This window comes from Peromyscus leucopus, chromosome 11 (genome assembly GCF_004664715.2).
Source record: "Peromyscus leucopus breed LL Stock chromosome 11, UCI_PerLeu_2.1, whole genome shotgun sequence".
Classification (NCBI taxonomy): Eukaryota; Metazoa; Chordata; class Mammalia; order Rodentia; family Cricetidae; genus Peromyscus; species Peromyscus leucopus.
In genome coordinates, this window is record NC_051072.1 from 52,032,028 (window position 1) to 52,056,375 (window position 24,348).

The 24,348-nt window shown below is 37.8% G+C and overlaps 1 protein-coding gene across 2 annotated transcripts in view; it reads right to left on the reverse strand.

Moving 5' to 3' along the window:
- The window catches only part of Cert1 (ceramide transporter 1), a 110,101-nt gene that overhangs the window by 3,461 nt on the left and 82,292 nt on the right, over positions 1–24,348 (reverse strand). The window contains exons 8-17 of one of the 2 annotated variants that reach the window (XM_028871684.2): positions 23,960–24,052; positions 21,920–22,006; positions 19,892–19,984; positions 19,321–19,398; positions 12,201–12,296; positions 9,633–9,765; positions 8,120–8,190; positions 4,834–4,962; positions 3,816–3,945; positions 2,918–3,054 (exon numbers count right to left, since the gene is read on the reverse strand). In XM_028871684.2, coding sequence (XP_028727517.1) covers positions 2,927–3,054; positions 3,816–3,945; positions 4,834–4,962; positions 8,120–8,190; positions 9,633–9,765; positions 12,201–12,296; positions 19,321–19,398; positions 19,892–19,984; positions 21,920–22,006; positions 23,960–24,052 — 1,038 coding nt within the window. In that variant the 3' untranslated portion in view covers positions 2,918–2,926. The remainder of the gene's footprint in view (positions 1–2,917; positions 3,055–3,815; positions 3,946–4,833; positions 4,963–8,119; positions 8,191–9,632; positions 9,766–12,200; positions 12,297–19,320; positions 19,399–19,891; positions 19,985–21,919; positions 22,007–23,959; positions 24,053–24,348) is intronic. The other variant, XM_028871685.2, reaches the window with a different exon arrangement.

Sequence of the window (24,348 nt, forward strand, 5' to 3'; positions counted from 1 at the left end):
AATACAAAGGGATCTTTTGAAAGTTATGGGGGAAAATATATGGAGAGCATTGTTTTCCTCTCAGCTTTAGGTCGAAACTACAATACTATTTTCAAGAACTTGATAATTTTACTTAAGTTATGTGCGTGTGTGGGTAGTGTCTGTCTTATTAAAAAAAAAAATATGCTCAAACCTCTGGTCTAGGAGTTTTGATCAACTATCATCAACTCTTGAAAGCACATTCCAAACAATGACTCCCACACTACCAGAATTAAAACTGTTAGTTTTCCTAAGCTTTCAATGCTAGGACCCACTAAAAATACCTTCCATAATTATTGTGAAAAGGAAGCCATGTAAGGTTAATAAGGATGTTTAATGTATGTTAGGGCTTGACTTTGGATTTTGGAAATATCATGTTCAAATTGGATTTAAGAGAGCCAGGGTCAAATGTAGGACAGTACATCTTCTCAGTGATATTCCTGTATATATACATTTATCTACAAACAATATTACTTCCTACATCAGAGATTTAAAAAAGGACTTTACTTATTTCCATTCTATACATGTATAGTCAAATCAATGAAACACTGCTCCGAACCCAGCACTCTGGAGGCAAATGCTACGACTGTCCTAGCATGTTTACTTTAAATGCTTAATAATTATTCTTTTCAGGGGCTGGGGAAATAGCCCAGTCAGTATGGTACTCATGAGAACCCGAGTCTGGATCAGTGGCACCAAGTAAAAAGAGGGACTGTTGCAGGCACCTGCATCCCTAGTGCTGGTAGTGCTGATGGGAGGACCCCTGGGGCTTGCTGGCCCCATGGAGCTCTAGGTTCAAAGGCACTGCTTCAAAAAAACAGGAAACTGGCAGGAGTAGTGGCACATTCCTTTAGTTTGGACACTCACTCAGGAGGCAGAGTGCTTCCAGATATCTGATTACACTGTGTAAAAATGCGTCACTGTGAGTGGTTTAGTAAAAAGCCAAACAGCCAATAGACAGGGAGAACAGGTGGGATTTCTGGGCAAAGAGAGGAACTGGGGAGGAATCTAGGCACTCAGAGGAGATGCCAGAGACTCAGAACAAGTCAGAGGTACAGAATGAAAGAAAGGTAAAAAGCCATGTGGTAGAACACAGATGAAAAAATATGGGTTAATTTAAGATGTAAGAGCTAGTTAGAACAAGCCTAAGCTATAGACCAAGCTTTCATAATTAAGTTTCTGTGTTATTGTTTGGGAGTTGGCTAGTGGGACAGAGAAAGACGTGCTTACATATGGCAAGCCAAGTGGAGGCTCGAATATTCACATAGGGCCTGAGAATGGGGTCTCCTGGGTAGGCTCAGCATACAGAGGTATGGCTCTTTTAAGAGGCCTTGCTATGCAGCAGAACACTTGAGCAGCTGTGTGCTAGATAAATGCCTGCTGCACAGTGGACACAGCAGCTTCCAGAGCTGGGGCTGGAAACCCACTGGCATGAGGTGAGGCTCTAAGGAAACCAAGTCGGGCAGAGCCAGCCGCCAGAACCACGTGGCTGCTGGTGTGACCACTGAAGGTTTGTCTCGTGGTCAGAGAAGGCTGCAGGTGCACAATAAACTGGTCCAGACCAAGAAAACCTTTAAACAGGTACAGTAAAAATGGGTATAGACAGTTGGGGGGTATTCGATTACACTGTGAATCCCAAGTTTACATTTGCATTGATTAAATAAAACAAACCTTGGGTCAGGAGGCTGAGTTAGCAATTAGTTGACAGAAAGCAATCATAGAGCCTCAGAGGGCATCCCGGAGAGACAGAGAGAAGTAGTAGGGTGGGGTTTGGAGTGGTGCAGGTTTTTCTGGTTTGGTGAAGCAAAAGCACAAGTCTTTCTGAGATTCCAGCAAGAAGGGAAGGTTAGCTAATTGTGACCCAGCCTCTCTGAGCTGGGAGATGGTTACCCCAGCCTTTGACTCTTGAGTCTTATTTATAAATAGAATGATAGAGATTTTAGTGAAAGCTACCTTTAGAGGCAGCGAGAGCAGGTGCCTGAGGAACAGAATTCCTGCCAGGCTGTGACCTGAGCAGCCAGGCTTCTGCTAGAGAAGCAGGCTAGCAACTGTGGACTTGCGATTGCTAGCTGAAATAGCAATAGGTTAAACCACGTGGCAGAATGTAGATGAAAAAATTAATTAATATATTAATTTAAGATATAAGAGCTAGTTAGAATAAGCCTACGCTATAGGCTGAGCTTTCATAATTAATAAGTCTGTGTCATTATTTGGGAGCTGGCTGGCAGGACAGAGAAAGACTCATTACAGCAAAGGCAGATGGATCTCTGAGTTTGAGGCTAGCCTCACCTACATAGGAACTCCAGGCCAGCCAGGGCTGCATAGTGAGACCACTGTCTTAAAAAGAAAAAAATAAAGTAGAAAGTGACAACGAGTAGGATGCACAATAAACTGGTCCAGACCAAGAAAACCTTTAAACAGAGTGCTTCCAGATATCTGATTACACTGTGTAAAGATGCGTCACTGTGAGTGGTTTAGTAAAAAGCCAAACAGCCAATAAAACTGACCTCTGTCATTTGCACTGTGCACATGACTGAGAAACCACCTCATATCAGTACACACACACACACACACACACACACACACACACACACACACACACACACACTCTTGACCTTTAGTATAGAGGATTATGTACAAGTCTGGAAGAACACATGCAAAAAGTAGTTTCTGGGAAAGAGTAACACATGGGAATTGGTACTTCTTGTATTCTATAATGTAATGGATATTTCTTTAATATTAGTAGAAAAATTAATAAGCGTTAAAGTCCACTGACTACAATCCTCTACTTGGGAACATAAAACATTTTTAACTTCTCCTTCTAATAACTAACTAAATTCACTATCTGCAAAGTAAATTTACAACCTGCTAGTTAACAAGGTTATCAGAGCCTCCGTACCTGTTCATACTAAAACAGAATTGGTTTTCCTGCAGTTTTTTCTTGGACGTAAGAAGTAAAACGTTTTAGAAATTTAGGATATTCTCGTTTTGCCACTGCTCTTAACACCGAGGCTGGTGCCCATCCTCCTGGGTTCACTGTAAACAAAGGAAGTTAAAACTATTAAGACGCAGTTCTCCATCTCCATGTGAAGTCCCCGTGTTGGAACAGCTAACATTTCTGGATCTGAAACTCTTTGTCACCCAGTGCCACCCCTTCAGGTGGTAAGAGGCTGGGTCACCTTTCTAAAATAGCCTTGATTCCTCCCTAACACCACGGAACATTAATAGAGCAACACTGAAAGCTGTTTGCCTACCAGCCCCTGCTGTCACTAAGTGCTGACACTTGAGTAGTGGTGACAGGCATTTGGATGTGTGATTAGAAGGGCTGCATCGGGATGCAGATGCAGGACAGGCGCAGGAAGAGCCAACACAAGTGACAGAAAGGCTTGCCCAGCACTGAGCTGAAAGGAAGTAATGACACTGGAAGCTAGTCAAGATTGCTGACAAGATTCAGAAAACTAAAGGTCAAATTAAATAATTTTCCCACTTTGTTTCTACTTCTAATTATAAATACACTCTACCAGGCAGCTATATAATAAAATGCCTCTTAAAGCCAAGGATATATGAAATAGTGACCTATACACGAAGTTTTAAAATTTATGTACCCAGTCATAACTTTAAAAAAATTCTCATATACTAGCTCTAAGATAGAAATTCACACACAGACTTTCAACATCTTTACACAATTCTACATATTATCTTCAGCTTAGAGATTAGTAAATTAGATATTTTTTTGTAGATGATGGGTCAAGAGCCTGCACATTATCAATTAGAACAAACAAACAAGAAATACATACCATTAGCTACATACGTAATCTTGCACAGAATGTTGTCTCTGCTTATCTCCTGGTTTCCCTCTGGTGGGCTTACTAAGGTTTGACAAATCATAGCAACATTGATTTTGGCACGGACACATCGATTGTTCAGCTGTCAAAACACACACAAACTAGCATCAGCTTGTGGACTATTCCTTATATAATCTCTGTTGTCCTATTATTGCATTAGTTTAAACTTCGTTATTAAGTGTCCAGTATAACTTCCTTAAAGTAACTGATGCATACTTTTACTTTATGTGCACAGGTGTTTTACCTGAGCACATTGTGTGTACAGTGCCCAGAGGCCAGAGAGGATGTCAGGTCCCCTGATACAAGTTACAGATGGTTGTGAGCCACCATATCAGTGCTATGAGTTGAACCTGGGTCCCTTGTAAGAGCACTCAGTGTTCTTAACTGCTAAGTCACCTTTCCAGCCCCCATTTAAAATCTTACAATCACCAATTAACATATGTCAAATTGGTTTTTCCTTCTTCCAAAGTACTAAATGGTCCTATAATCAAAGTAGAAACGACAGGTTTTTTTTTTGGTTTTTTTTTTTTTGGTTTTTCGAGACAGGGTTTCTCTGTGTAGCTTTGCGCCTTTCCTGGAACTCACTTGGTAGTCCAGGCTGGCCTCAAACTCACAGAGATCCACCTGGCTCTGCCTCCCGAGTGCTGGGATTAAAGGCGTGCGCCACCACCGCCCGGCCGAAACGACAGGTTTGCAGTAGTTAGTAATGGCCTAAGAGATAACTTTAAGAAGCAAGCTACTTGGACTACCAAACTCAGAAGGAAAGCTAAACAGCTCTAGTGGGGGTGCTGATAGCCTTGACACTTGTCTTCAGAACACAAGGGCTGTCCCAAGCAATCTAACAAAAAAATCTAAACCACATCAAATCAAGTATCTATGTGTGGGTGGGAGGGAAGTGTGTTTAATTTTGGCTGCATTACGTATTTAACTTTATTTTGTAGAATTATAGTCATTTCTACACTGTACTCACAGGAGCGCTGTCATGATCCACAGAAAAATTGCAAACTATCCAAGTCTCAGGGTCGTTTTCAGTCAAGGCTGGGATCTTCCGAATAGCAGAAAGATACAGCACGTCTCTTTGAGAAGCAGGCCACACTCTCTGTGGGAGAATGGAAAGTGTTGTGACAATCTCAATTACTTTTATTCATGGGTCATACAGAAACAAACGAGGAGGCACTTAAGTACCCGACGTCAAACTTATCAAACTTGAAGTTGGAAGCATCAGAATCCTGGTAAGGATGCACTATGAACAGTCACCAGCTTTCCAGAATATTCAAAGGGGTAATACTCTTTTTCTTTTTAAAATTCTTGTAAATTGTCATTTTAACTACTTTTAGTGTACAATTTAGCACACTAAATCGAATTAGTTATAGTCACGATATGTGTAACTGCAAAATTCCTGAAATTATCACCTAAGGCAGAAACTCTGTACCCATGAAGCAACAATGAGCCACCTCACTTCCCAGTCTCTGTCCATGTTCTACTTAGAGAATTAAAGAATTAAAAAAAGTAAAATTAAAAAACATCTTCTTTATAATTCTGAATTAATTTTAAACCATTTATATCAAATATTTCTATTTTAAGGTATAAGAAAAACTATTTACTATAGAAATGACATGTAGCTTATTAACTGGATCTAAATGATAGAAAAACAAACTTCAAATTACTGTTCAAGTTACTTTTATGCCAAATATTTAGTATATGCAGTTGAACTCTGTCCATATTATATAGTGTCTTTCTTAGTTACTGAATGCCATAAATAACCAACAACTCAATGTCAGTACATTTGCAAAGTGAAACTGTTTATCTTTTAAAGACCTAAAATTTCATTAAGTTGGACAAATATAGATAGATAGGACAACATGTAAAGATTGAAAGTTTTTTTTTTTTTTTTTTTTTGGTTTTTCGAGACAGGGTTTCTCTGTGTAGCTTTGTGCCTTTCCTGGGACTCACTTGGTAGCCCAGGCTGGCCTCGAACTCACAGAGATCCGCCTGGATCTGCCTCCCGAGTGCTGGGATTAAAGGCGTGTGCCACCACCGCCTGGCCTGAAAGTTGTTTTTATATTGACTTAACACTTCATTAGAACCAGGGAACCAGGGGGTGGTGATACAGCTCAGCTGGTAAATGCTTGCTCATTATACACCGAGGGCCAGGGTTCAATGCCCAACACAGCAGAACCCATGTGTGGGTCATTCATGCTTGCACCTGAGAGGACCAGACATTCAAACTACACAGTGAGTTTGAGGCCAGCCTGGAAGACACGAGACTCTACCTCATGAGAAACAAGAAGCAACAAGCAGCACACATAAAGCAGGACTGGTGAATTAGAAGGGCACAGTGCCACACCTATAGTTTCAGTCACTCAAACTGAGGCAAGAGGATTACTTGAATTTAAAGACTGCCTGAGCAACATGGAGTTCTGTCTTAAAACAAAAACAAACAAAAAGAAAGGAATGAATTTAAAGCTACAAGGACAAGAACAAAAATGACTCCAATTTCTTGAGACAATTAGTCTTCTTTCATAATCCTCAAAGAAGTAAAATTTAATGAAGAAAAAAGTTGTAGACTAGTATCTGATTTTGCTGAAAAGATGACTCTAAAATCTTATTCTAGGAAGAAGACAATAACTGCACCTTAATTTTTTATTTAACATAATTTCTTTATTGAATCTTTGGGAATTTCACATCATGCACCCTAATTCCACTCACCTCCCAGTTCCTTCGTATCCTTCCCTCACCCCTGCAGTGTGCCACCCCCCTAAAGAAAATTGAAAACCAAACCAAGTAAACACCACTACAAAGAGTGTCTGTATCTTAATATTTGTTACATAGTGTAGCACTGAAGCCCCTCCCTGCTGGTGTTCAGTCTGAGTGTAACCTATCATACTTTCTCTCCATTCAGTATTCACCAGCTGCCGGACTTTCAGCACATTCCTTCCCAGGATCCATTATTTTCTAGCAATACATTTCTTCTGCCCTAAATTATCAGCCATTTATCGTCATTACATACTACAGTACAATTATTTGATACTTTGTTTACTAAACTCTATATTTTACATTAGACTCCAAAACGTGTATGCTGATTCAGAATACTCGATGTTACACATTTGTGGGGGCAGGTAAAATGAAGCATGCTTACAATAGATAGCAGAAGATATCTCACATAAAGACACTGGGCTTAGGAAATTCATGTTTTATCACTGAATTATCATATCATTTTACAGAAACAGTATTGTTTTTGGTGGATTTCTCTATAATTTCCTCTTTTACTTTGTATAAAAGTATTTGGGGGGCCTGTGAAATGCTTCAGAGAATGAAGGCACTTGTTGCTGGGTCTGAAGACCTGAGTTTGATCTCTGGGGCCCACATGGTAGAAGAACACTAATAGTGGGTTGCCCTCTGACCTCCACACATATGCTGTGGCACGCACACATACATAACACACACACACACACACACACACACACACACACACACACACAAACACACACACAGTAAAAAAAAATATTTGGCATTTTCCCAAAGGGAAACAGCATAACAAACAAACAAACAAACCACTATAATAACTCAGCAACTTTAGCTATATCGAAAAGCAGAGGGAGAACTAATATAAAGGGAATCAATTTAAATAATGATTCCGTGTGCTTTAATATTATGACCAATCTCTCGACTTTCTCTTGTCTCCAGATAATCTAGGTAGATAAATTCCTATCTTCATGTAGTTAATGCCGTATTTCCTCACCTTTATTACTGGTGTGTATTTGATGACTATCATTTACAGGGTGAGACATGAAAGAGTATTTAAATGAAGTCCTGAAGGTTCTTTTCTAGACTTTTGATCTACATAGAGAGAAACTAACTACAGATCTTTATCCAGGGCGGCTTCTAGACTATTCCTCAGATTCTTACCTCCATATATTTCTGTTCTAAAAGAACTGATAAAATTTTCAAATATATTCCTGAGGTTGTAATAAAGTCTTTGCATCTCAGTTGGATTTACTGGCACATGCCTTTAATCTCAGCACTTGGGAGGCAGAGGCAGGCAGATCTCTGTGAATTCAAGGCCAGCCTCGTCTACACAGTTGAACAGCCAGGGCTACATGGAAAGACCCTGTCTCAAACAAAGAAACAAAAAATGTCTTTGGGTCTTTTTGTGGAACTTAAATTTAAATTCCTGCCAAATTTTACTGTAGTGAAATCTGTATGTTTGAGTCTGAATTATTGGCACCTTTGGGGACAAATGACAAGATCATTACCTTGTGCGTTTGATAAATGATGATTGCATTATCAGCTAATGTTTCCACCACATGAAAGTTTTCTATAGTAGCTGAAATGAAAAGAATCATATTAGCAGCTGAAAAAAAGATGTATTTCATGTTTTAGAATGTAGTCAATTCACTTAAGATGAGTCAATTACCAACAACATTATGGTCACACAAACAGGCTCTTGCATTGCACAGGCTAAATCTAAAGGGAAGACAGCGAGTACTTAATACTAGGGCTAATGCTGTGAGGGGTCCTTCTCTACGCTGTGAATGTGTGTTGCTCTCATTAGTTGATAATAAAGTAGTTTTGGCCAATGAGGCAAGATAAGGGTTATGTGGTACAATGAAGAAGGGCAGACTGGGGCAGACACCAGATAACCGCCAAGGAAGCAAGACATAGAGAATGAGGTAACAAGCCATGAACCATGTGGCAAAGCAGATAGGAAAACATGGGTTAATTTAAATGTAAGAGCTAGTTAGTAATAAGTCTGAGCCATCGGCCAAGCATTTATAATTAATATAAACCTCTGAGTGGTGATTTGGGAAGTGACCACCGGGTACAATTGGACATATGGGACAGAAATCGTCTCTTACAGGGCTACAAGTTTACTTTCATTCTACAGAAGGTAGCTGTGAGGCCTGATTACCAGGAAGTTTTCTTTAGTACACTATCTTCCACAACAAGACAAGCAATTCTAATCATTACTGTGTTACCTCAGCTGAAATATTCCCTAATGTTGTGACTCCTCTCTCTCACTTAACTTACTAGTTTAGTGTGTTCTAGTTTGGCATAGGTGATTATATTTGTGAGGAACAAATGCCAAAATGCCAGTGATAAATACCTTATGATGTTCAGAAATAATTATATTTATGAATTGTGAGTCTAAGAACACACATATGAAAATAATTCTAACCTGATTACAGTATGATTCATCTGGTGATTTGTCACAGAAACAAGACAGTTTAGGAAAGAGTACATGGATGAGAAATCTCCCACAGCAATTCTGACTTTTCTATTAACTTGCTCTGTCACCTCTGACAAATCATTTGATGCAAATGAATTTTCTTTATTGTATGGAAAATACTTATCTATCATGAGATACTATTAGTGTACTGGATCCAGTGATATAATATATTAAGTGTTTTACACAGCGAAAGGATCTACTTAAAAGTAATGTCAGGCATTAGTTGAACATACCTGTAATTATACAACTTGGAAAGCTAAAAAAGGTGCTAGTAATCCAAGGCTAGCCTGACAAGTAAGATATGAGTCTGTGGAGGTAGCTCAGTGGTGGAATAGTTGCCTAGCATATGTGAGGACCTAGGTTTGATCCCACTACCACCACTTGCAAATGAAATTATGGTATAATTAATCCTGTATACAATTCTCTTCATATTCTCTACAATGAGTTGGTAAACTATCAGATACAACCAGGTTTGACTTGACATTAAGTTGAAAATGAAATTAATTATTTGTTGTAATATATTAATGATGATAGCTTACTTTCCCAGTCATTGCGAACATCAACATTCCAAAAGTAATTGCAGACCTCGTGTCCTGTAACACCTTTAACTGCATGGGTAGCTTTCAAAGGATCCAGAACAATCCCATTTTCTTCGACTTCTCTTCTGTATACCTAAGGAAAACATATTAAAAAAATAAAACCCAACCCCTTGGCTCTTGGGCATTCTAGGTCAGATAGCCTGCTGCTCTCATGCAACACATCCTGTACTGTCCCTTCAATAAAATTCTTGCTGTTTTGCCAAGGTAAATTTTAAAAAGTTAGACTCTTGAAGTACATCTTGAAAGTATGTTTTCAAGCTGAGCTGATTTTGCAAGGCATGGTGGTACGTGCCTGTGATCCCAGCACATGAGAGGAGGAAGCATGAGGAGTGCAAGCTCAAGGCTAGCTCAGCCTATACAGCATGTGTGAGGCCAGACTAGGCCACATACTAAGACCCTATCCTAGAAGTGTTTTTTAGAACTGTAGTTATGAAAATCTATTTATAGAACATATTCTGCTATAAGAAATTAAAATTTATATGACAAAGATACTTCAAAATGACAAATCCAAGGTAATTTCTCTCTCTCCCTTTCTCTCTCTCTTTTGCTGTCTTTTTGAGACAGGTTCTCACTAAGTAGCTCTAGCTGTCCTAGAACTCAATATGAAGACTAGACAGGCCTAGAACTCAGAGAGATCTGTTGTGGGATGTCATTCTGTATGCTGTAAATATGTATTTCTCTGATTGGTTGATCAACAGCCAGGCAGGAGGTATAGACAGGGCGAGGAGATGAGGAGAATTCTTAGAAGAAAAAGGGCGGAGTCAGGAGTCATCAGCCAGACACAAAGGAAGAAAGATGACAAGGCAGAACTGAGAAAAGGTACCAAACCACGTGGCTAAACATAGATAAGAATTATGGGTTAATTTAAGTGTAAGAGCTAGTTAGTAATAAGCCTGAGCTAATGGCCGAGCAATTATAATCAATATAAGTCTCTGTGTGTTTACTTGGGGGACATGGGTGGGACACAGGAAAACTTCCAACTACAGAGATCTGCCTGCCTTTGCCTTCTGAGTGCTGGGATTAAGGGTGTATGCCACCATGCCCTACTCTAAGGTAAATTTCAACCATGAAAAATTTATATACAGGATGGATGACTAATACATATTAAAAAATAATATAAATTAGGATTATGAATCAAACATTCTCAAAGGCTGTTTCACATAGCCAACAAGGTCAAACAAGCCTGGTTAGAGTACAGTATCAAACACACTGACTTAATGCTGCTTTGTTCAATGTTACATTCCCAGCATCTGTAACAGTATCAGAAACACACTAGGTCTTCAATTTGTTGAACAAAATACTGGAAGCAGAAATGGCAAATGGATTATAAACACAGATTCATGTTTTTATTTTTTAAATACTGAGGCTGTATACCCTAAGTGATAAATGTAATCCATTATTTCAAAATTACAGTTTGCTACTTTAGAGAAATCTCTGATAAGTTCTTTCTAAAAATAAAGAAATGTGGCAAGAACAAGCTGCCGTGTTATGGAGTACTAATACTTGAAAGTCTGTCTTGGGCCATTGCTTCTTGACACACTTATTTATGCACATTATCAGGACTACCAATTTCATCCTCATTAAACTGGAAATTACACTTTACAAATTTTTACACTTAATAGTTTACAAAGCTATTAAGTATATTCCTGATCCTCACTAAAACACACACCAGCCTGGCTTTTCTACCATTGCTTCTCTATTCTACTGTAGGTCTTGATCATACTTAGCTTGATGCTCTTGAGTGGTCTTTCAGGTCTCCTGTTTAACCCCTTGAAAATGATAAGCTACATAAAGTGGAAAACCCGTTGCTATAGAAAACAACTTTCTCGCTGGTGGCTTACTTTATGATTCTGATAATGTAACTCCAATTCTCTGTCTCTAATGCTGTGGGTTTGAGGAATGCCTTTTCTCTACTCGTCATTACAGGTAGAAGAACTTGACTTAGATTATTAAACACTCCTGATTTCTTCCTTCATGTCTGCATCTCCAAAGAACAGTGGTTTATTGGAACAGTGAGTGTGGGGTGGGAGACAGTATAGACCAAAGAGAAGAGAAAGAAAGTAATATCTGGGAAAAACATTTACCACATTTAAATCAAAGACTGAAAGAAATATCTAGGGGCTGGAGAGATGGCTCAGTGGTTAAGAGCACTGGCTGCTCTTCCAGAGGACTCAAGTCCAATTCCCAGCAACCATATGGCAGCTCACAACTGTCTGCAACTTCAGTTCCAGGAGATCAACACCCTCACAAAGACATATATGCAGGGGAGGGAGGGAGGGAAGGAGAGAGAGAGCTAAATAGGGGGCCATCAGCTGATTGAGGTCTCTTTTACATATAAACTCTCAAATTTTACTTTCTATGCAAAATAGAATATTACACTTATAGATTTATATTATGATCATAAATCAATTAGTAGAAACGAAGTCACGGTACTTCTTTGATGTAATAACTATTTACTGATATCAGCAGCCTTCACTTAGCACCCTAAATAATTTGTGTGAGAATTACCTTCATTTCTCCTTCTTCTACAACCAGTTGCCAATTTGCATCACCACCTACATCCTGTAATGAATAATTCATGTGGTTCTGTACCATCTCTTCAACCTTGAAAAGAAAAATAAAGCCATGAGAATTCACACGTCCTAGGTCGGTCACTATCTTGAAACAGCACGCTTACAAAGCTGAAGTTAGTAAGCTGTGCATGGAGACAATGAGTTTAGTCACATCTCACATATTCGGGTTAATGGAGTAGGCAGGGAAAGAGAGAGAGCAGAAGATTTTTGCTTCACTCAAGTAACATGAACTTGGGCTATGCATCCTTTACTAAAAATACAGAGATGATGTCCTGAAGCACAGATCATGGAACACTGAGGACAACACACACACACACACACACACACACACAAATCATCTAGTCCCAGTGTCCCTATATTTAAGACTCTGTAGAGATTTTTTTAGAAAACTTGTTATGTGTCAAAGTATGAAAAGTTTATGACACTAGTTGACCTCTCTTGAACATAAACCAATATAAAATAAGCCTTTTCTTTTATTCTAATTTCTTTGTTCTGTATTCTTTTATAACTAGTATTAACAATATTCTTTCATTTATGCTAGCACTTAAACATAACCACTTTTAAATTTATTATTTCAAAATGTCTACTCTCCATCCCCTTTGCTACTGAGGACTGAACTCAGGGTCTTGAACCTCTATATTTGTCTAGTCCTACTAAATCTTATTACTGGCATATAACCGAGGTAAGCAAAGAAAACAAAATAAACAGCTCATATTCTCAGAATCCTAATCCACTTACTTAGATAATTTTATGAAAATGTACTTTACGAAGTCACAGTTTGAGATGTTCTTAAAAAAGTGGAGTGTTAGACGATAATGCCAACAAAATAATCTTAGTAATAAATAAATAAAGGAAAACAGAGTCAGAAAATATTTACTATACTCATATTTAAAAATTTGCTCTGAGTGTAACTACTTATTGCCCATAAAGTCTATTGTGCTTGCCAGGCATACTTAGCAGAAAGCTGGTTTATACATTTTGAAATAAAGATAAACTCTTAAAATAACAATAATAGTTAAAAGTTTTCTTTATTAAAGGATGTCATAAATATGGTATAGAGATGTATACTTCTGTTATAGCAAGCTTTCTGGATCTTAGAATACATTTTTAGTCTATTATACCTTTAGAGGAACCTTTCACCTTTTTGAGATTCCCAAATCTAAGAAATGTTTAGATTTGAAAAACATGACTTGAGGCAAGAAAGTGGGAGTTTTTAGAGACAAAAGAACCCCACTCCCCAAGGCTTACAAGCGAAGGAGGCACACAGAACATATTGACTTGTAGTAAAGAATTAGTTTAAATACTTCCACTGTCATTATAGCTCTTTTGTCATAACATGTGCAAGTAGTTGGACTGCTTTCTGAAGTAGGTATTTCACATGTTTGCAAATAGTTTTGATTTGCATTTTTCTACAAAGGAAACCACATTTAACAAATATAATCTGACAGGAAAGAGCACCATTTTAACAACATACAGAAATCAAGCTGAAGAGTATCTTTCCAGACAGATTTTAAAACTGATAATCCTATTAACAAAGTTTTCAGAAAGAAAATTACCCTTAAATCAAAGTTAACTGTTGTCTACAAACAGTTTAGAGTCTTGTTTTATTTTTCCAGGCAGTGGTGGCACACACCTTTAGTCCCAGCACTTGGGAAGTAGCAGAGGCAGGCAGATCTCTGAGTTCGAGGCCAACCTGGTCTACAGAGAGAATTCCAGGACAGCCAGGGCTACACAAAGAAACCCTGTCTCAAAAATCCAAAACCAAACCCATCTTGTTTTATTTTGGCTAAAGTGGGCTTGAAAAATCTGACAAAGAAACAAAATCTATATAGTAATGTGCTCCCAGGGTCTCAAACTGGAGTACTACAGTTTTACAGCTGTTATCACAGAATTCACTATGTCTTCCTTGAGACAATAACTTTGAGTTAAGAAACGTGTTACAAGTAAATGTATTTATTTCATTAAAATACAGTCTGTGCTCACTACAATGAAATATAAAGTAGCCAATAGTTACTACAGAAACAGTGACTGGTGCACCTGTGGCCACTGACATTTCAGATTCAACTTAATAATCTATCTAGTTTCCCGTGCATGTATTTACTGTCATGAGATGTGGTGATCTAGTGACAGTTAAGTTTGATGGAAAAGCCAACACCACTTTCTCAGGATCAAACTTTGATATTCCAGGAAACAGTGTTACTAGTAATAAATGCTATCACAACCTCCCCCAAACAGATTTTATTGGATTATTTTATTGGCTTAAAACTTTTATTTATGTTGTCTGCATTAATTGAAAGTCAGAGGACAATTCGTGGGAGTCTGTTTCTCCTTCCACCATGTGGGTAGCAACTCTGGTTGCCAGGCTCCCTGGCTGAACTATATCACTGGCTCCCAAGTGTTAATTAGGTAAGTATCATTACAGAAGTCATGCCCTTGATTCTTTTTACCTAGAGTGGAAAATGAATCTATCCATAGTTTATCCTACCAATGAACTATGAAAAGTGGATATAAACTACAGGTAAAGCACGAAGGGACATTACTCCAATTCCAACTTTTTTCTTCCTACCTCCATCCAAAACATCCAATATTAGGTTGCTACTAAATTTGGGGTTTTCTGACATTGTTAAAGACAGAATTTCAAAGGGAAAATTGTTTTTTGATGGTACAAACAAAAATCGAGAAGGGCTGAAATATGGTTCTGAATTTTTTCTTACTCATTTCAGAGGAAAACAATTATGCTTACTGTTATACAGTCACAACATCACAGAGGGGCTTGTTGAATAGAACATTAATAAATTAACAGAGCACTGCTACCCCCCCCCAAAAAAAAATGGCTAAATGAGTTGAATAGCTGATTCACTGAAGAAATGCAAATAGCTACAAGAAAAAAAAAAAAGTATGTGTAGCCTGTAAGACTGGCAAAAATGTGCTGAAGTATTTAGTGTCATATAGGAAAAAGCAAACAAAAAACCATAAACCCATAACCAAACTAGCCTGGAAGTGTAAGTAGGCCCAACTTTCCTGTTTAAAATATTTTCACTAAGAATAAATATAACTTAGACATTTTCATGGCCTTTGTCCCAACAATTTCACTTCTAGGAATACACGTGAAGTGAACATATGCCTAAGTATACGAAGTCTAATCCAAGGATGCTCACTATAATAATTATAATGAAAAAAATAAAATTGCTCAATGTTAGGTTGGGTAGGCAAACACAATATACACATATTTGTGCACGTGCATGTAGACCTATACTTATTAGTGGGGAGTGAACTTATGAAGTATACCTTTAAAAGGATTATGGAATAGTTTATTGGAATTATCTACTTTGGTAGCAAAAAGGTAATTATTAAAGTGTATATTTATCAACATATACCTGCTTGTATGTGTGTGTGTGTGTGTGTGTATGTTTATGCATGTACATGTGTGTGTGTGTGTGGAGCTCAGAGGTTGAAACTGTTGTTTTCCTTTATAGCGATACATGTTATTTTTTGAGAAAGAGTATCTCACTGAACCTAGAACTCAGACTTGGCTAAACCGTGGGCCTTGCATCAAGCTCTGGGGACCCTCCTGCCATAGCTGTTCCACACTAGTCTTTACTATCGCCATCAAAGTTTTTAAATGGTGCTGGGACTCCAAACTTAGAACCTCTTGCTTGTAAGACTGCACTTTCCAGACAGCCATATCCCAAAGCCCCTGCTTTTATTTTCCCTTTTGTGGTGCTGGAGATTGAACCCAGAGGATACATAACCACTAATGTGTCTTAGCCAAGGCTTTTGCTTATTTGTTTTCTTTTTTTCTTAAATGTGGTCTTGCTAAGTTATCTAGTTTGGGCTCATGAGGTTATTCTGTCTTAGTCTCTAAAAAGCTGGTATCAGAGGCATACTGCACTGTATATAGCTTTTATTTCACATAAATATGTTAATAAGAATGTCAATAATGAGGCTGGAGAGATGGTGCACTTGCTGCCAAGACAGATGAGCTGAGTTAATTCCTAGGAGTCATATGGTAGAAGGAGAGGAATTCCTTCAAGTTGTGCTCTGACTGCCACAAGAATTTAAGAGAATATCAATAATGACTTATTATCTAAATTTAATTTTCTTAATTTTTAATTAAAATTTTTTATTATTTATGTGTGTGTTATGCATGTATCAATACACAAGTGGTGATCAGAGGAAAATTTTCCAGAGCTGGTCATCTCTTTCCATCCATGGGTTTTGGGGAGCATACTCAGGTTCTCTGGCTTGTTCAACAAGCTTCCTCACAGACGGAGCCATCTTACTTGTCCAGTAGGGAGACTTTACAAATGGAAAGAATACCTATTAACCGATCAGTGATATTTTGGTGACATTTTGCTGGGTTAGTTGTGCTGGGGACTTAAGCAGGGCTGCATGCATGCTATGCTAATGTTCTTCCACTCTCTACAGCTCCACCCTTGGCAAGTTACTGACAGTGATCACAAACTGGCTTATTTTTTCAATTAATTATAAAACAAAGACTTTGGCTACCTAACGTTTTATGGAATTCCATAGAATTCCTTAGTGTATATGAGATGTATTACATAAAGTAATGTAACAAAACATGTTTCAAATGTTAGTAATTAACCCAACAGCTTATCCTGAATACACTTAATTCTACTTAGTATGCAAAACTTGTACAATGTTCCAAATTTAATTTAGTTACTAGTGTCATTTCATAGAGTTAATTGGTAATGAGTTTTCCAGATAACACTCTCAGCCAGTATTAACTATAGATCTAGATCTTTGCCAGACTCCTTGTTGTGGCAGAGAAGGTACATAACAGAATTCAAAGTCAGCAAATCTTATGAACTTGGAATTCTTTATTCTAAAGATGCTGGAAAACATAAGCTACAGTTTAATTGCTAGAACTCACACTTGCTAATGACAACAAAGATAAGAAATACTTCAAGATTTCAATACTATTTTCTTTTACTTCTTTTGTTATATAAAGAAATATGATTAAAAGTTGAAACAGGACCTGATTAATCATATAGCACTATATACTAGCAAAAAAATCTACCAGCAAAATTCTCTTAATTTATGTACACAAGTTACAAAAAATGTTATGTACACAAGTAAGCTAAAATTTGGCAAAGTCTTATAAAAATATGGTTACACACTTAAAGGCTTTTAGCTCTTGCCTGACTCTATAGTTAAGGATCAGATTTCAGTTCTGAAGCCCAAATTCTTAGGCATCCTTTATCATAGGTACATTCCTTGCCCTCAGACCATTTGCTTTGACTTATAGCCTACATATCCCAACATTTCAATAATGATGGGTTTCAGTTAGTCTATGACTTGCTTACTTTTCTGTGTGAGTACAAATTTGTGCTGTGGAAGCCAAAGAACAAACCTTACACACTGTGCCTCAGGTCCTATCCACCTGTTTCCTGTAAAAAGGGTCTCTCACCCTCAGGTCCTATCCACCTATTTGTTTCCTGTAAAATAGTCTCTTACCATCTTAGAACTTGCGGCCACGTAGGCTAGACTGGCTGACCAGTGAGCCTGTGGTCTGACAGCACTGGGACTCCTAAGCGCATGCCTGTACACCTTCCTTTTTATGTGGACTATCAAGAGTTGTGGACAAAGGCCCTCAGGTTTGTGCGGGAAGCTCTGCAGCAGCTGTGCTATCTCACCAGCTCTAAAATTACTGTTTTAATGAAAGACAGGGCTTAGCAGAATAAACCAAAGTCTTTTGTTATTAATCTACTTTTGTTACTTACTCCATGAATACATACTTTTTAAAAGGCATGCAAAATAGATAAAGAAATAATAACAAGGATATTTAGTTATGTGTGATTATGATCAAGAACTGCTAAAAATTTTCTCAAAGATATTCAAGGCAAAAAGCTGCAAAAACAAAAAATATGCATTTCTAAGTCTTTTTTCCTCTACTGCAGTTAAAAATAAATGCAGATTTAACTTGTATATGTAACATAACTGAGATCTGTTTTAAGCTGTGACTTTAAAAAAGTTGTATTGGAATCACCGAGGGCAAGACATACAGTTAGTCTGATTAGCTCAAGTCAGTCTTGTGACTATAATGCCAATAAAGGTCAGGCACTTAACACTTACTATGTTCCTAGGCTCTAGCTGAATCCCAGAAGCCATGTACAGAGAAGCTACACAGCTTACTCAAGTGACACAACCAGGATTTACACCCAGTCACTTTGACTAGACAGCTCAGGCTTGTAACATGATATAGTCCAAAAAATGCAACCACCCATAACAATACAAAACTGAATGGCAAAGTTTTGATAAAGGTTTCTAAGGCCTGGGAATGAAGCTGAATGCACAGAGAATGCATAAGCATGATAAGGCTAGGGGACTAATCCCCAGCACCACAAATACACTAAAAATGTATTTCCTCTCTAGCACATTATTCTTATTTTGAGGGCAGAGACTGCACATTCAGTTTACTGTCTTCATTCCCAATCCCTTAGTGAAGAGAAAGAAACTCAGACCAACTTCCATAGATTTAGCAGATATACAGGGATATTAACCTACAGTATCCACAGGTAATTTGAAGAAAATATAGCCTGTTCAATGAATTTAGTAACATAACAGTAATGAGAAAACCTTTAGTTAAAGTTATTTTTTTGCTTAACATCACTGAGACATTTAAAATTAGATCAAAAGTGAGATTGTTAAAAATTTGCTTTTATGATATAGCATATCCTATAATCCATGTCCATAACAGTCGTTGAACCTGGAAAAATACAGTCATTACATGATGAATGAAAAACCAGGTTACTTCTATATATTTTAATCCAATTGAAAAATTTCTCTGAGTACTATCTCTCTTAAGATAAAATTCCAAGCTAATCATAGCATGAGGATACAAAATAAAGGGCACATGCAATGCTGACAAAGGCGAATTATTTAGAAGATAAGAAAAGCCTTTTTAATATTTGTGACTATTTAAAATTCAAAAACAAAACAAGTGGCCCGATCAACGGATTGCTAAGAAGTGGGCAAGCAGGCGGAAATACAGCAAAGAAGACTCAAGTCCACTCTATATATTCATACAGTACCTGGGAGCTGAATCTGTGAACATCGTCAGAGGCACTGACTAGATCAATGGAAGACATGGAGGAAGAGCGACTATAGGGCTACCAGAGACAGACAAAGAAAAAACCAAGTCATCAGAACAAAGGCACAACAGAGCATTCAGTACCAACTTGCAAACACAAGATAAAGAAAGGGAAAACAAAGCACTATATGAAACAGGCCCAGCAGCAAGTGCTGACTTCACGCACCTCTTATGTATTCTGCTGCAAACTCATTCCAAAAAGAATGAAGTATGTCCAAAACACAAAGTTCTTAACCTCAAGGAAGGAAGCAATCTTACTGCTGCACAGTAGTAACTATTTCCCACTATCCACTCCCTATCTCACCCCTCCACTTCCACCTTAACGAAAAAACAAAGAATGTATGTTCAGAACATGACTTATAAGTTGTTTTGGAGAATGTACAGGGACTGTAACAGTACAAAAAAACCCTTTTTATTAAATTCACGAAGAGATGAAAAAACTTATACTACAGGATAATGCCATGAACAATGAGGAATGCAGGCATGCTTTCAGTAAACTGTCATTTGCTTACCTTTTGTACAAATCTATGACTCCCAACAGAAGAAAAGGCATCACCAGATGGCAAAGATGTAGTCCAGTGTAACCTGACCTTCTCGCTCTGTGACTAATAAAAACATATGTTAAAATGAGATGCTTCTGAAGTATATTTTGCAGCCTAGAAATGAAACTAACATTTTATTAGTAGACACGTCAGCAATAATTCCTCAATTAGGAAGCTACTCTACAGACACAGCTTTCCTCAATCCTAACACTGACTTCAGAGATCTCTCATTAGTCTCTTTCTGCTCTAAGATACTCCATTAGATCAGGGAAAGCTCTTCCACAGTGCTCTCACCCACTGCCTCTACAGTATCAATTCTCACGAGTCAAGGTGAGCAGTGCTGCCAAATTCCTTTTATCTAAGCTCTGGTCAAATTATCTCAATTATTCTAGTGACCCAGGACCAGCAGGTCTGGTCCATAGACTGATGTCATCAGAACCAGTATCACTGTTTGCTTCCCTTCTGGGTTCTTAGGATCATGTCACGTATGTGTTTTTATCTCCTCTCCATGAAGGCAGTTGGCTTCATGTCAGTATCTAACTCCTGTTAACCTGACACGTGACTTTGGATCTCTTCTTCAGTTTATCTGATTTCTTTTCACACATTCAAATATTTGTGTTTGTTTGCACTCATCTTTTAAGTACACAGAAGACAGATGGTAATTTCTATTCAATGCTGTCTTGTTGACCAATTCATTTATCTTCTACTTTGTTTGCAAATAATTTAAACTACAAAATGTGGGATGGGGGTGTCACTTGGAGAGAACGTCTATAGTGGCTGCTGTTGAAGCTCACACACTGAGAACAGAGAAGGAAATGATCTTATGGACCACTTATGTTCACTACTTTATAGTATCTTCACACCATTTCTATCTTTGCTACATTGACAGAGATATAAAATGAAGAAAAAGACTGGCTACTATTATTCCCAAACTAACACATTCTAGAAAACAAACAACATCGACAAAATGATGCTAATTTAGGGCGTACTTTAGGCTTCTAAGAACCACTTTAGGCTTTCAAAAGCACACATTAATTGGGAATTAGAAGTTCTCACTCTTAATTGAAAGCACTACAGTACCTTCTGAATAAAAAAAAAACAAGCAATAAACTTTACAGATAAATATGGAATGAACTTTTAAATTACTGACTTAAAAAAATATAAAGAAAATATTTTTGGTTGTGAGCCTAGCCTTTAACGGCTGAGCCATCTCTCCAGCCGCCTTTAGATAGGTTATTTACCATGAAGGAGTTATTCCTGGCTACTTGACCTAGCAAACTGACATAATGGATACGTTTGGAGTGTAAAGTAATATACAAATGATACTCCACAGCAGGTCAGTCATGCCTGCCTCAGGAGGCAGTTTCTACTAGAAATAGGACAGTTTGAAGGGAGAGAGCCAGAGACGAGTAAGCAACATTCACCCTTTAGTACCATCTGGTGGTAAAATACGATAACTGAATTATAACAGAACTGAAACCAGGAGTCAAATCAATGATGAAATCAGAATCTAAATATTTAAAAAATCCGTTCAGTCCATTTTCATGAAAGGAACTGGGTATAAGTGCTGTAACTTCAGTGATGACTATAAAAGGTTAAGCAAAGTGAAAGTGAGGAAGAACTGAAGGTGAAGGATGTAAAGGCAATAAATGAGCTAATAATAAAAGCTGATGGTACAAAATCCCTTAAACCTGTGACTTCAGATGGTACTTGAGAAGACATTGAGAGAGACCTTTCTGATATCAGAATGGTTAAGGCTGAATTCTTTAAAAGTAACATAGGTGGAACATTTCCATTTAAGTTCATATTAACTATGTATACTTATTTTGGATTATTTTTTTTGTTTGGAAATTAAAATACAAAGGAACCGATTCACAAAGATTCTTTAACACTTATGATAGCTAATACTTTGGTTATTAGTTTTCCAATTCTATAAAAAGACATCAAGGAACACCTGTGGTGTTAAAACGACGGTGTTTGGAATGTGAGTAGATGTACCTGTTCCTCTATTTTATCTTGTCTGTCAAGAGCAGCTTCAACAGCATCAAAGAACTCCTCCTCGTTAATCAGACTGTTTGGACCTTCCTAGATAATAGACAGGAAACAAATAGCAACTATTTACTTTATTTAAAGAAACAGAGGCATTGACAAATTTGGTATTACTTCTGAGAGGAGAAAGCTGAAAACTGACCTATTACACATTTGCTGAGCAAATATTTGTGGATCAGGAAGCATACCAATATAGTATTAACCACAGTGGTAACACATATTCTCAAAAATTGTATTATCATTAAATAGCTCATCCACTATATTTTTTGTTTGTTTCTGTGAAACAGGGTCTCATTCTGTACTCTACATTGTCCTAAAACTCACTCTGTTGCCATCACTGGCCTTATAGTTGGCAGCAATCTCCATTTCTCAGCTTCCTGAATACTGGAATTACAGATTCAAGCCTTCATATCAGGGACATTTACTTAAATTGGCTAATACTGTTTCAAAGTTGAAGGTCTATAACACAGATTACTGAACTGTCTGAATCTAGTCTGCTTTCTACTTTTCTATGGTCTGTGAGCTAAGAATTTCAATTTTATAAAGGTAGAAAAAAATAACATTTTATAGCATATGAATTACTTGAAATTGAACTTTTATTGCCTATAAAGTTACAGTTGCCATACTCATGTTCATACTTAAATAAATAATGAATAAGGTAATTAAAATTATAGAAACAGGGCAGGGAAAATAGCTCATGTGTAAAGCATGCATGGGAACTTGGGTTCAGATCTTCAGCACCCATGTAAATACTGGGCTCAGAGGCACATGCCTGTAACCCCAGCATTAGGGGATAGAGACAGGTAGATCCCAGGGCCTTGCTGGCCAGCCAATCTAGCCAAAATAGTGAGCTCTGGGCTCAGTGAGAAACTGTCTACAAAGTAAGGCAGAGATTGATAGAGGGCACCTGATGTCAACCTCTAGTCACCACACCTGCACCACACACATAACTGACAAGAAAAAATAGCTTAAAACTTCAAAAGACTGCCGGGCGGTGGTGGCGCACGCCTTTAATCCCAGCACTCGGGAGGCAGAGTCAGGCGGATCTCTATGAGTTCGAGGCCAGCCTGGGCTACCAAGTGAGTCCCAGGAAAGGCGCAAAGCTACACAGAGAAACCCTGTCTCGAAACACCCCCCCCCCAAAAAAAAAACAAAACAAAACTTCAAAAGACATGAAGAAAAGTATAAAGGCAGATAAAAGTTTACTTGGGAACTTCATATTTTCTTATTTTTGCTTGCTTTTCTAATGCTAAGACTTGAACTTGGGATCGGTATATCTAGGTGAGCATTACCAGTAAATTATATTCATTTGCTGTGAACGGTTCAGTTTAGAATTAAAATTTACAGAGATTTTAAAAAAAATTGGACTAACTTACATATTTTAAAAAAGTTATTTGAGACAGAGTCTCATGCAGCCCAACTTGGCCTTAAACTCCTGATCTTCCTGCTACTAACTCTCAAGTACTGGGATTTCATGTTGCCAAGGGTGGTCCATTATTTTTCATTAGGAAAAAAAAAAAGACGAAGGTGTGCTTTAAATAGATGGAATAAAAATATTCAACAAATGGGTGGGAGAGACGGCTCAGCGTTTGAGAGTACTTGCTGCTCTTCCAGAGGACCCAGGTTCAGTTCCTACCACTCACATTGTGACTCATAACCAACTGAAGCTGGCCGATCAGTAATCAACAAGGATTTCCAGACAGACTCTTAACTCTACTTTCATAGCTTGTGGTGAGCTTCCTCCTCCTTGGCCTCGCTGCTGCCGGGATTACAGCCACTATGTCTGGCTCAACAAGATTTTTAAAATTCTGGGGTCTTTAAAAACATGTATAAATCTTTGTAGATGGTAAAAAGAATCTTTTTAAGAAAAAGTTTGGCATTTATATACATTAAGTTAACCCTGAGAAACAAATTACATATATTGAACATTTAAAAGTTATAAAAGCATTAAAGGTCACATCTGTGATAGATGTAGCCCCCAATCCATACTTCATAGTCTGGCCCTCCAAAGCGGGGTTTCTTCTTAAGTTCTGCCATGGCGTTCTTGTATGCTTCCTCTATTCGTCTTCTCTTCTCCTGTTCCTAAGAGGTGTGGGGAGTGAGAGAAGAGACTGACTTAGTGAGCATTTTAACACCATAAAAAGACTTGTAGGTCAATTTCTGTGAAACTGTATAATTTGACCAAAAAAATAACTACTCCTGTGAAAAACACAAATGTTACTATGCTTAGGAAATACTTTCCTGTGGGATATACACTACACAGAAGCTACTATCTGAATCATTGTTAAGATCACCTTTGTGCACATCAAGTACTGAGCTGGTTAAGAAATGTTAAAGTTGCTGGGTGGTGGTGGCACACACTTTTAATCCCAGTACTC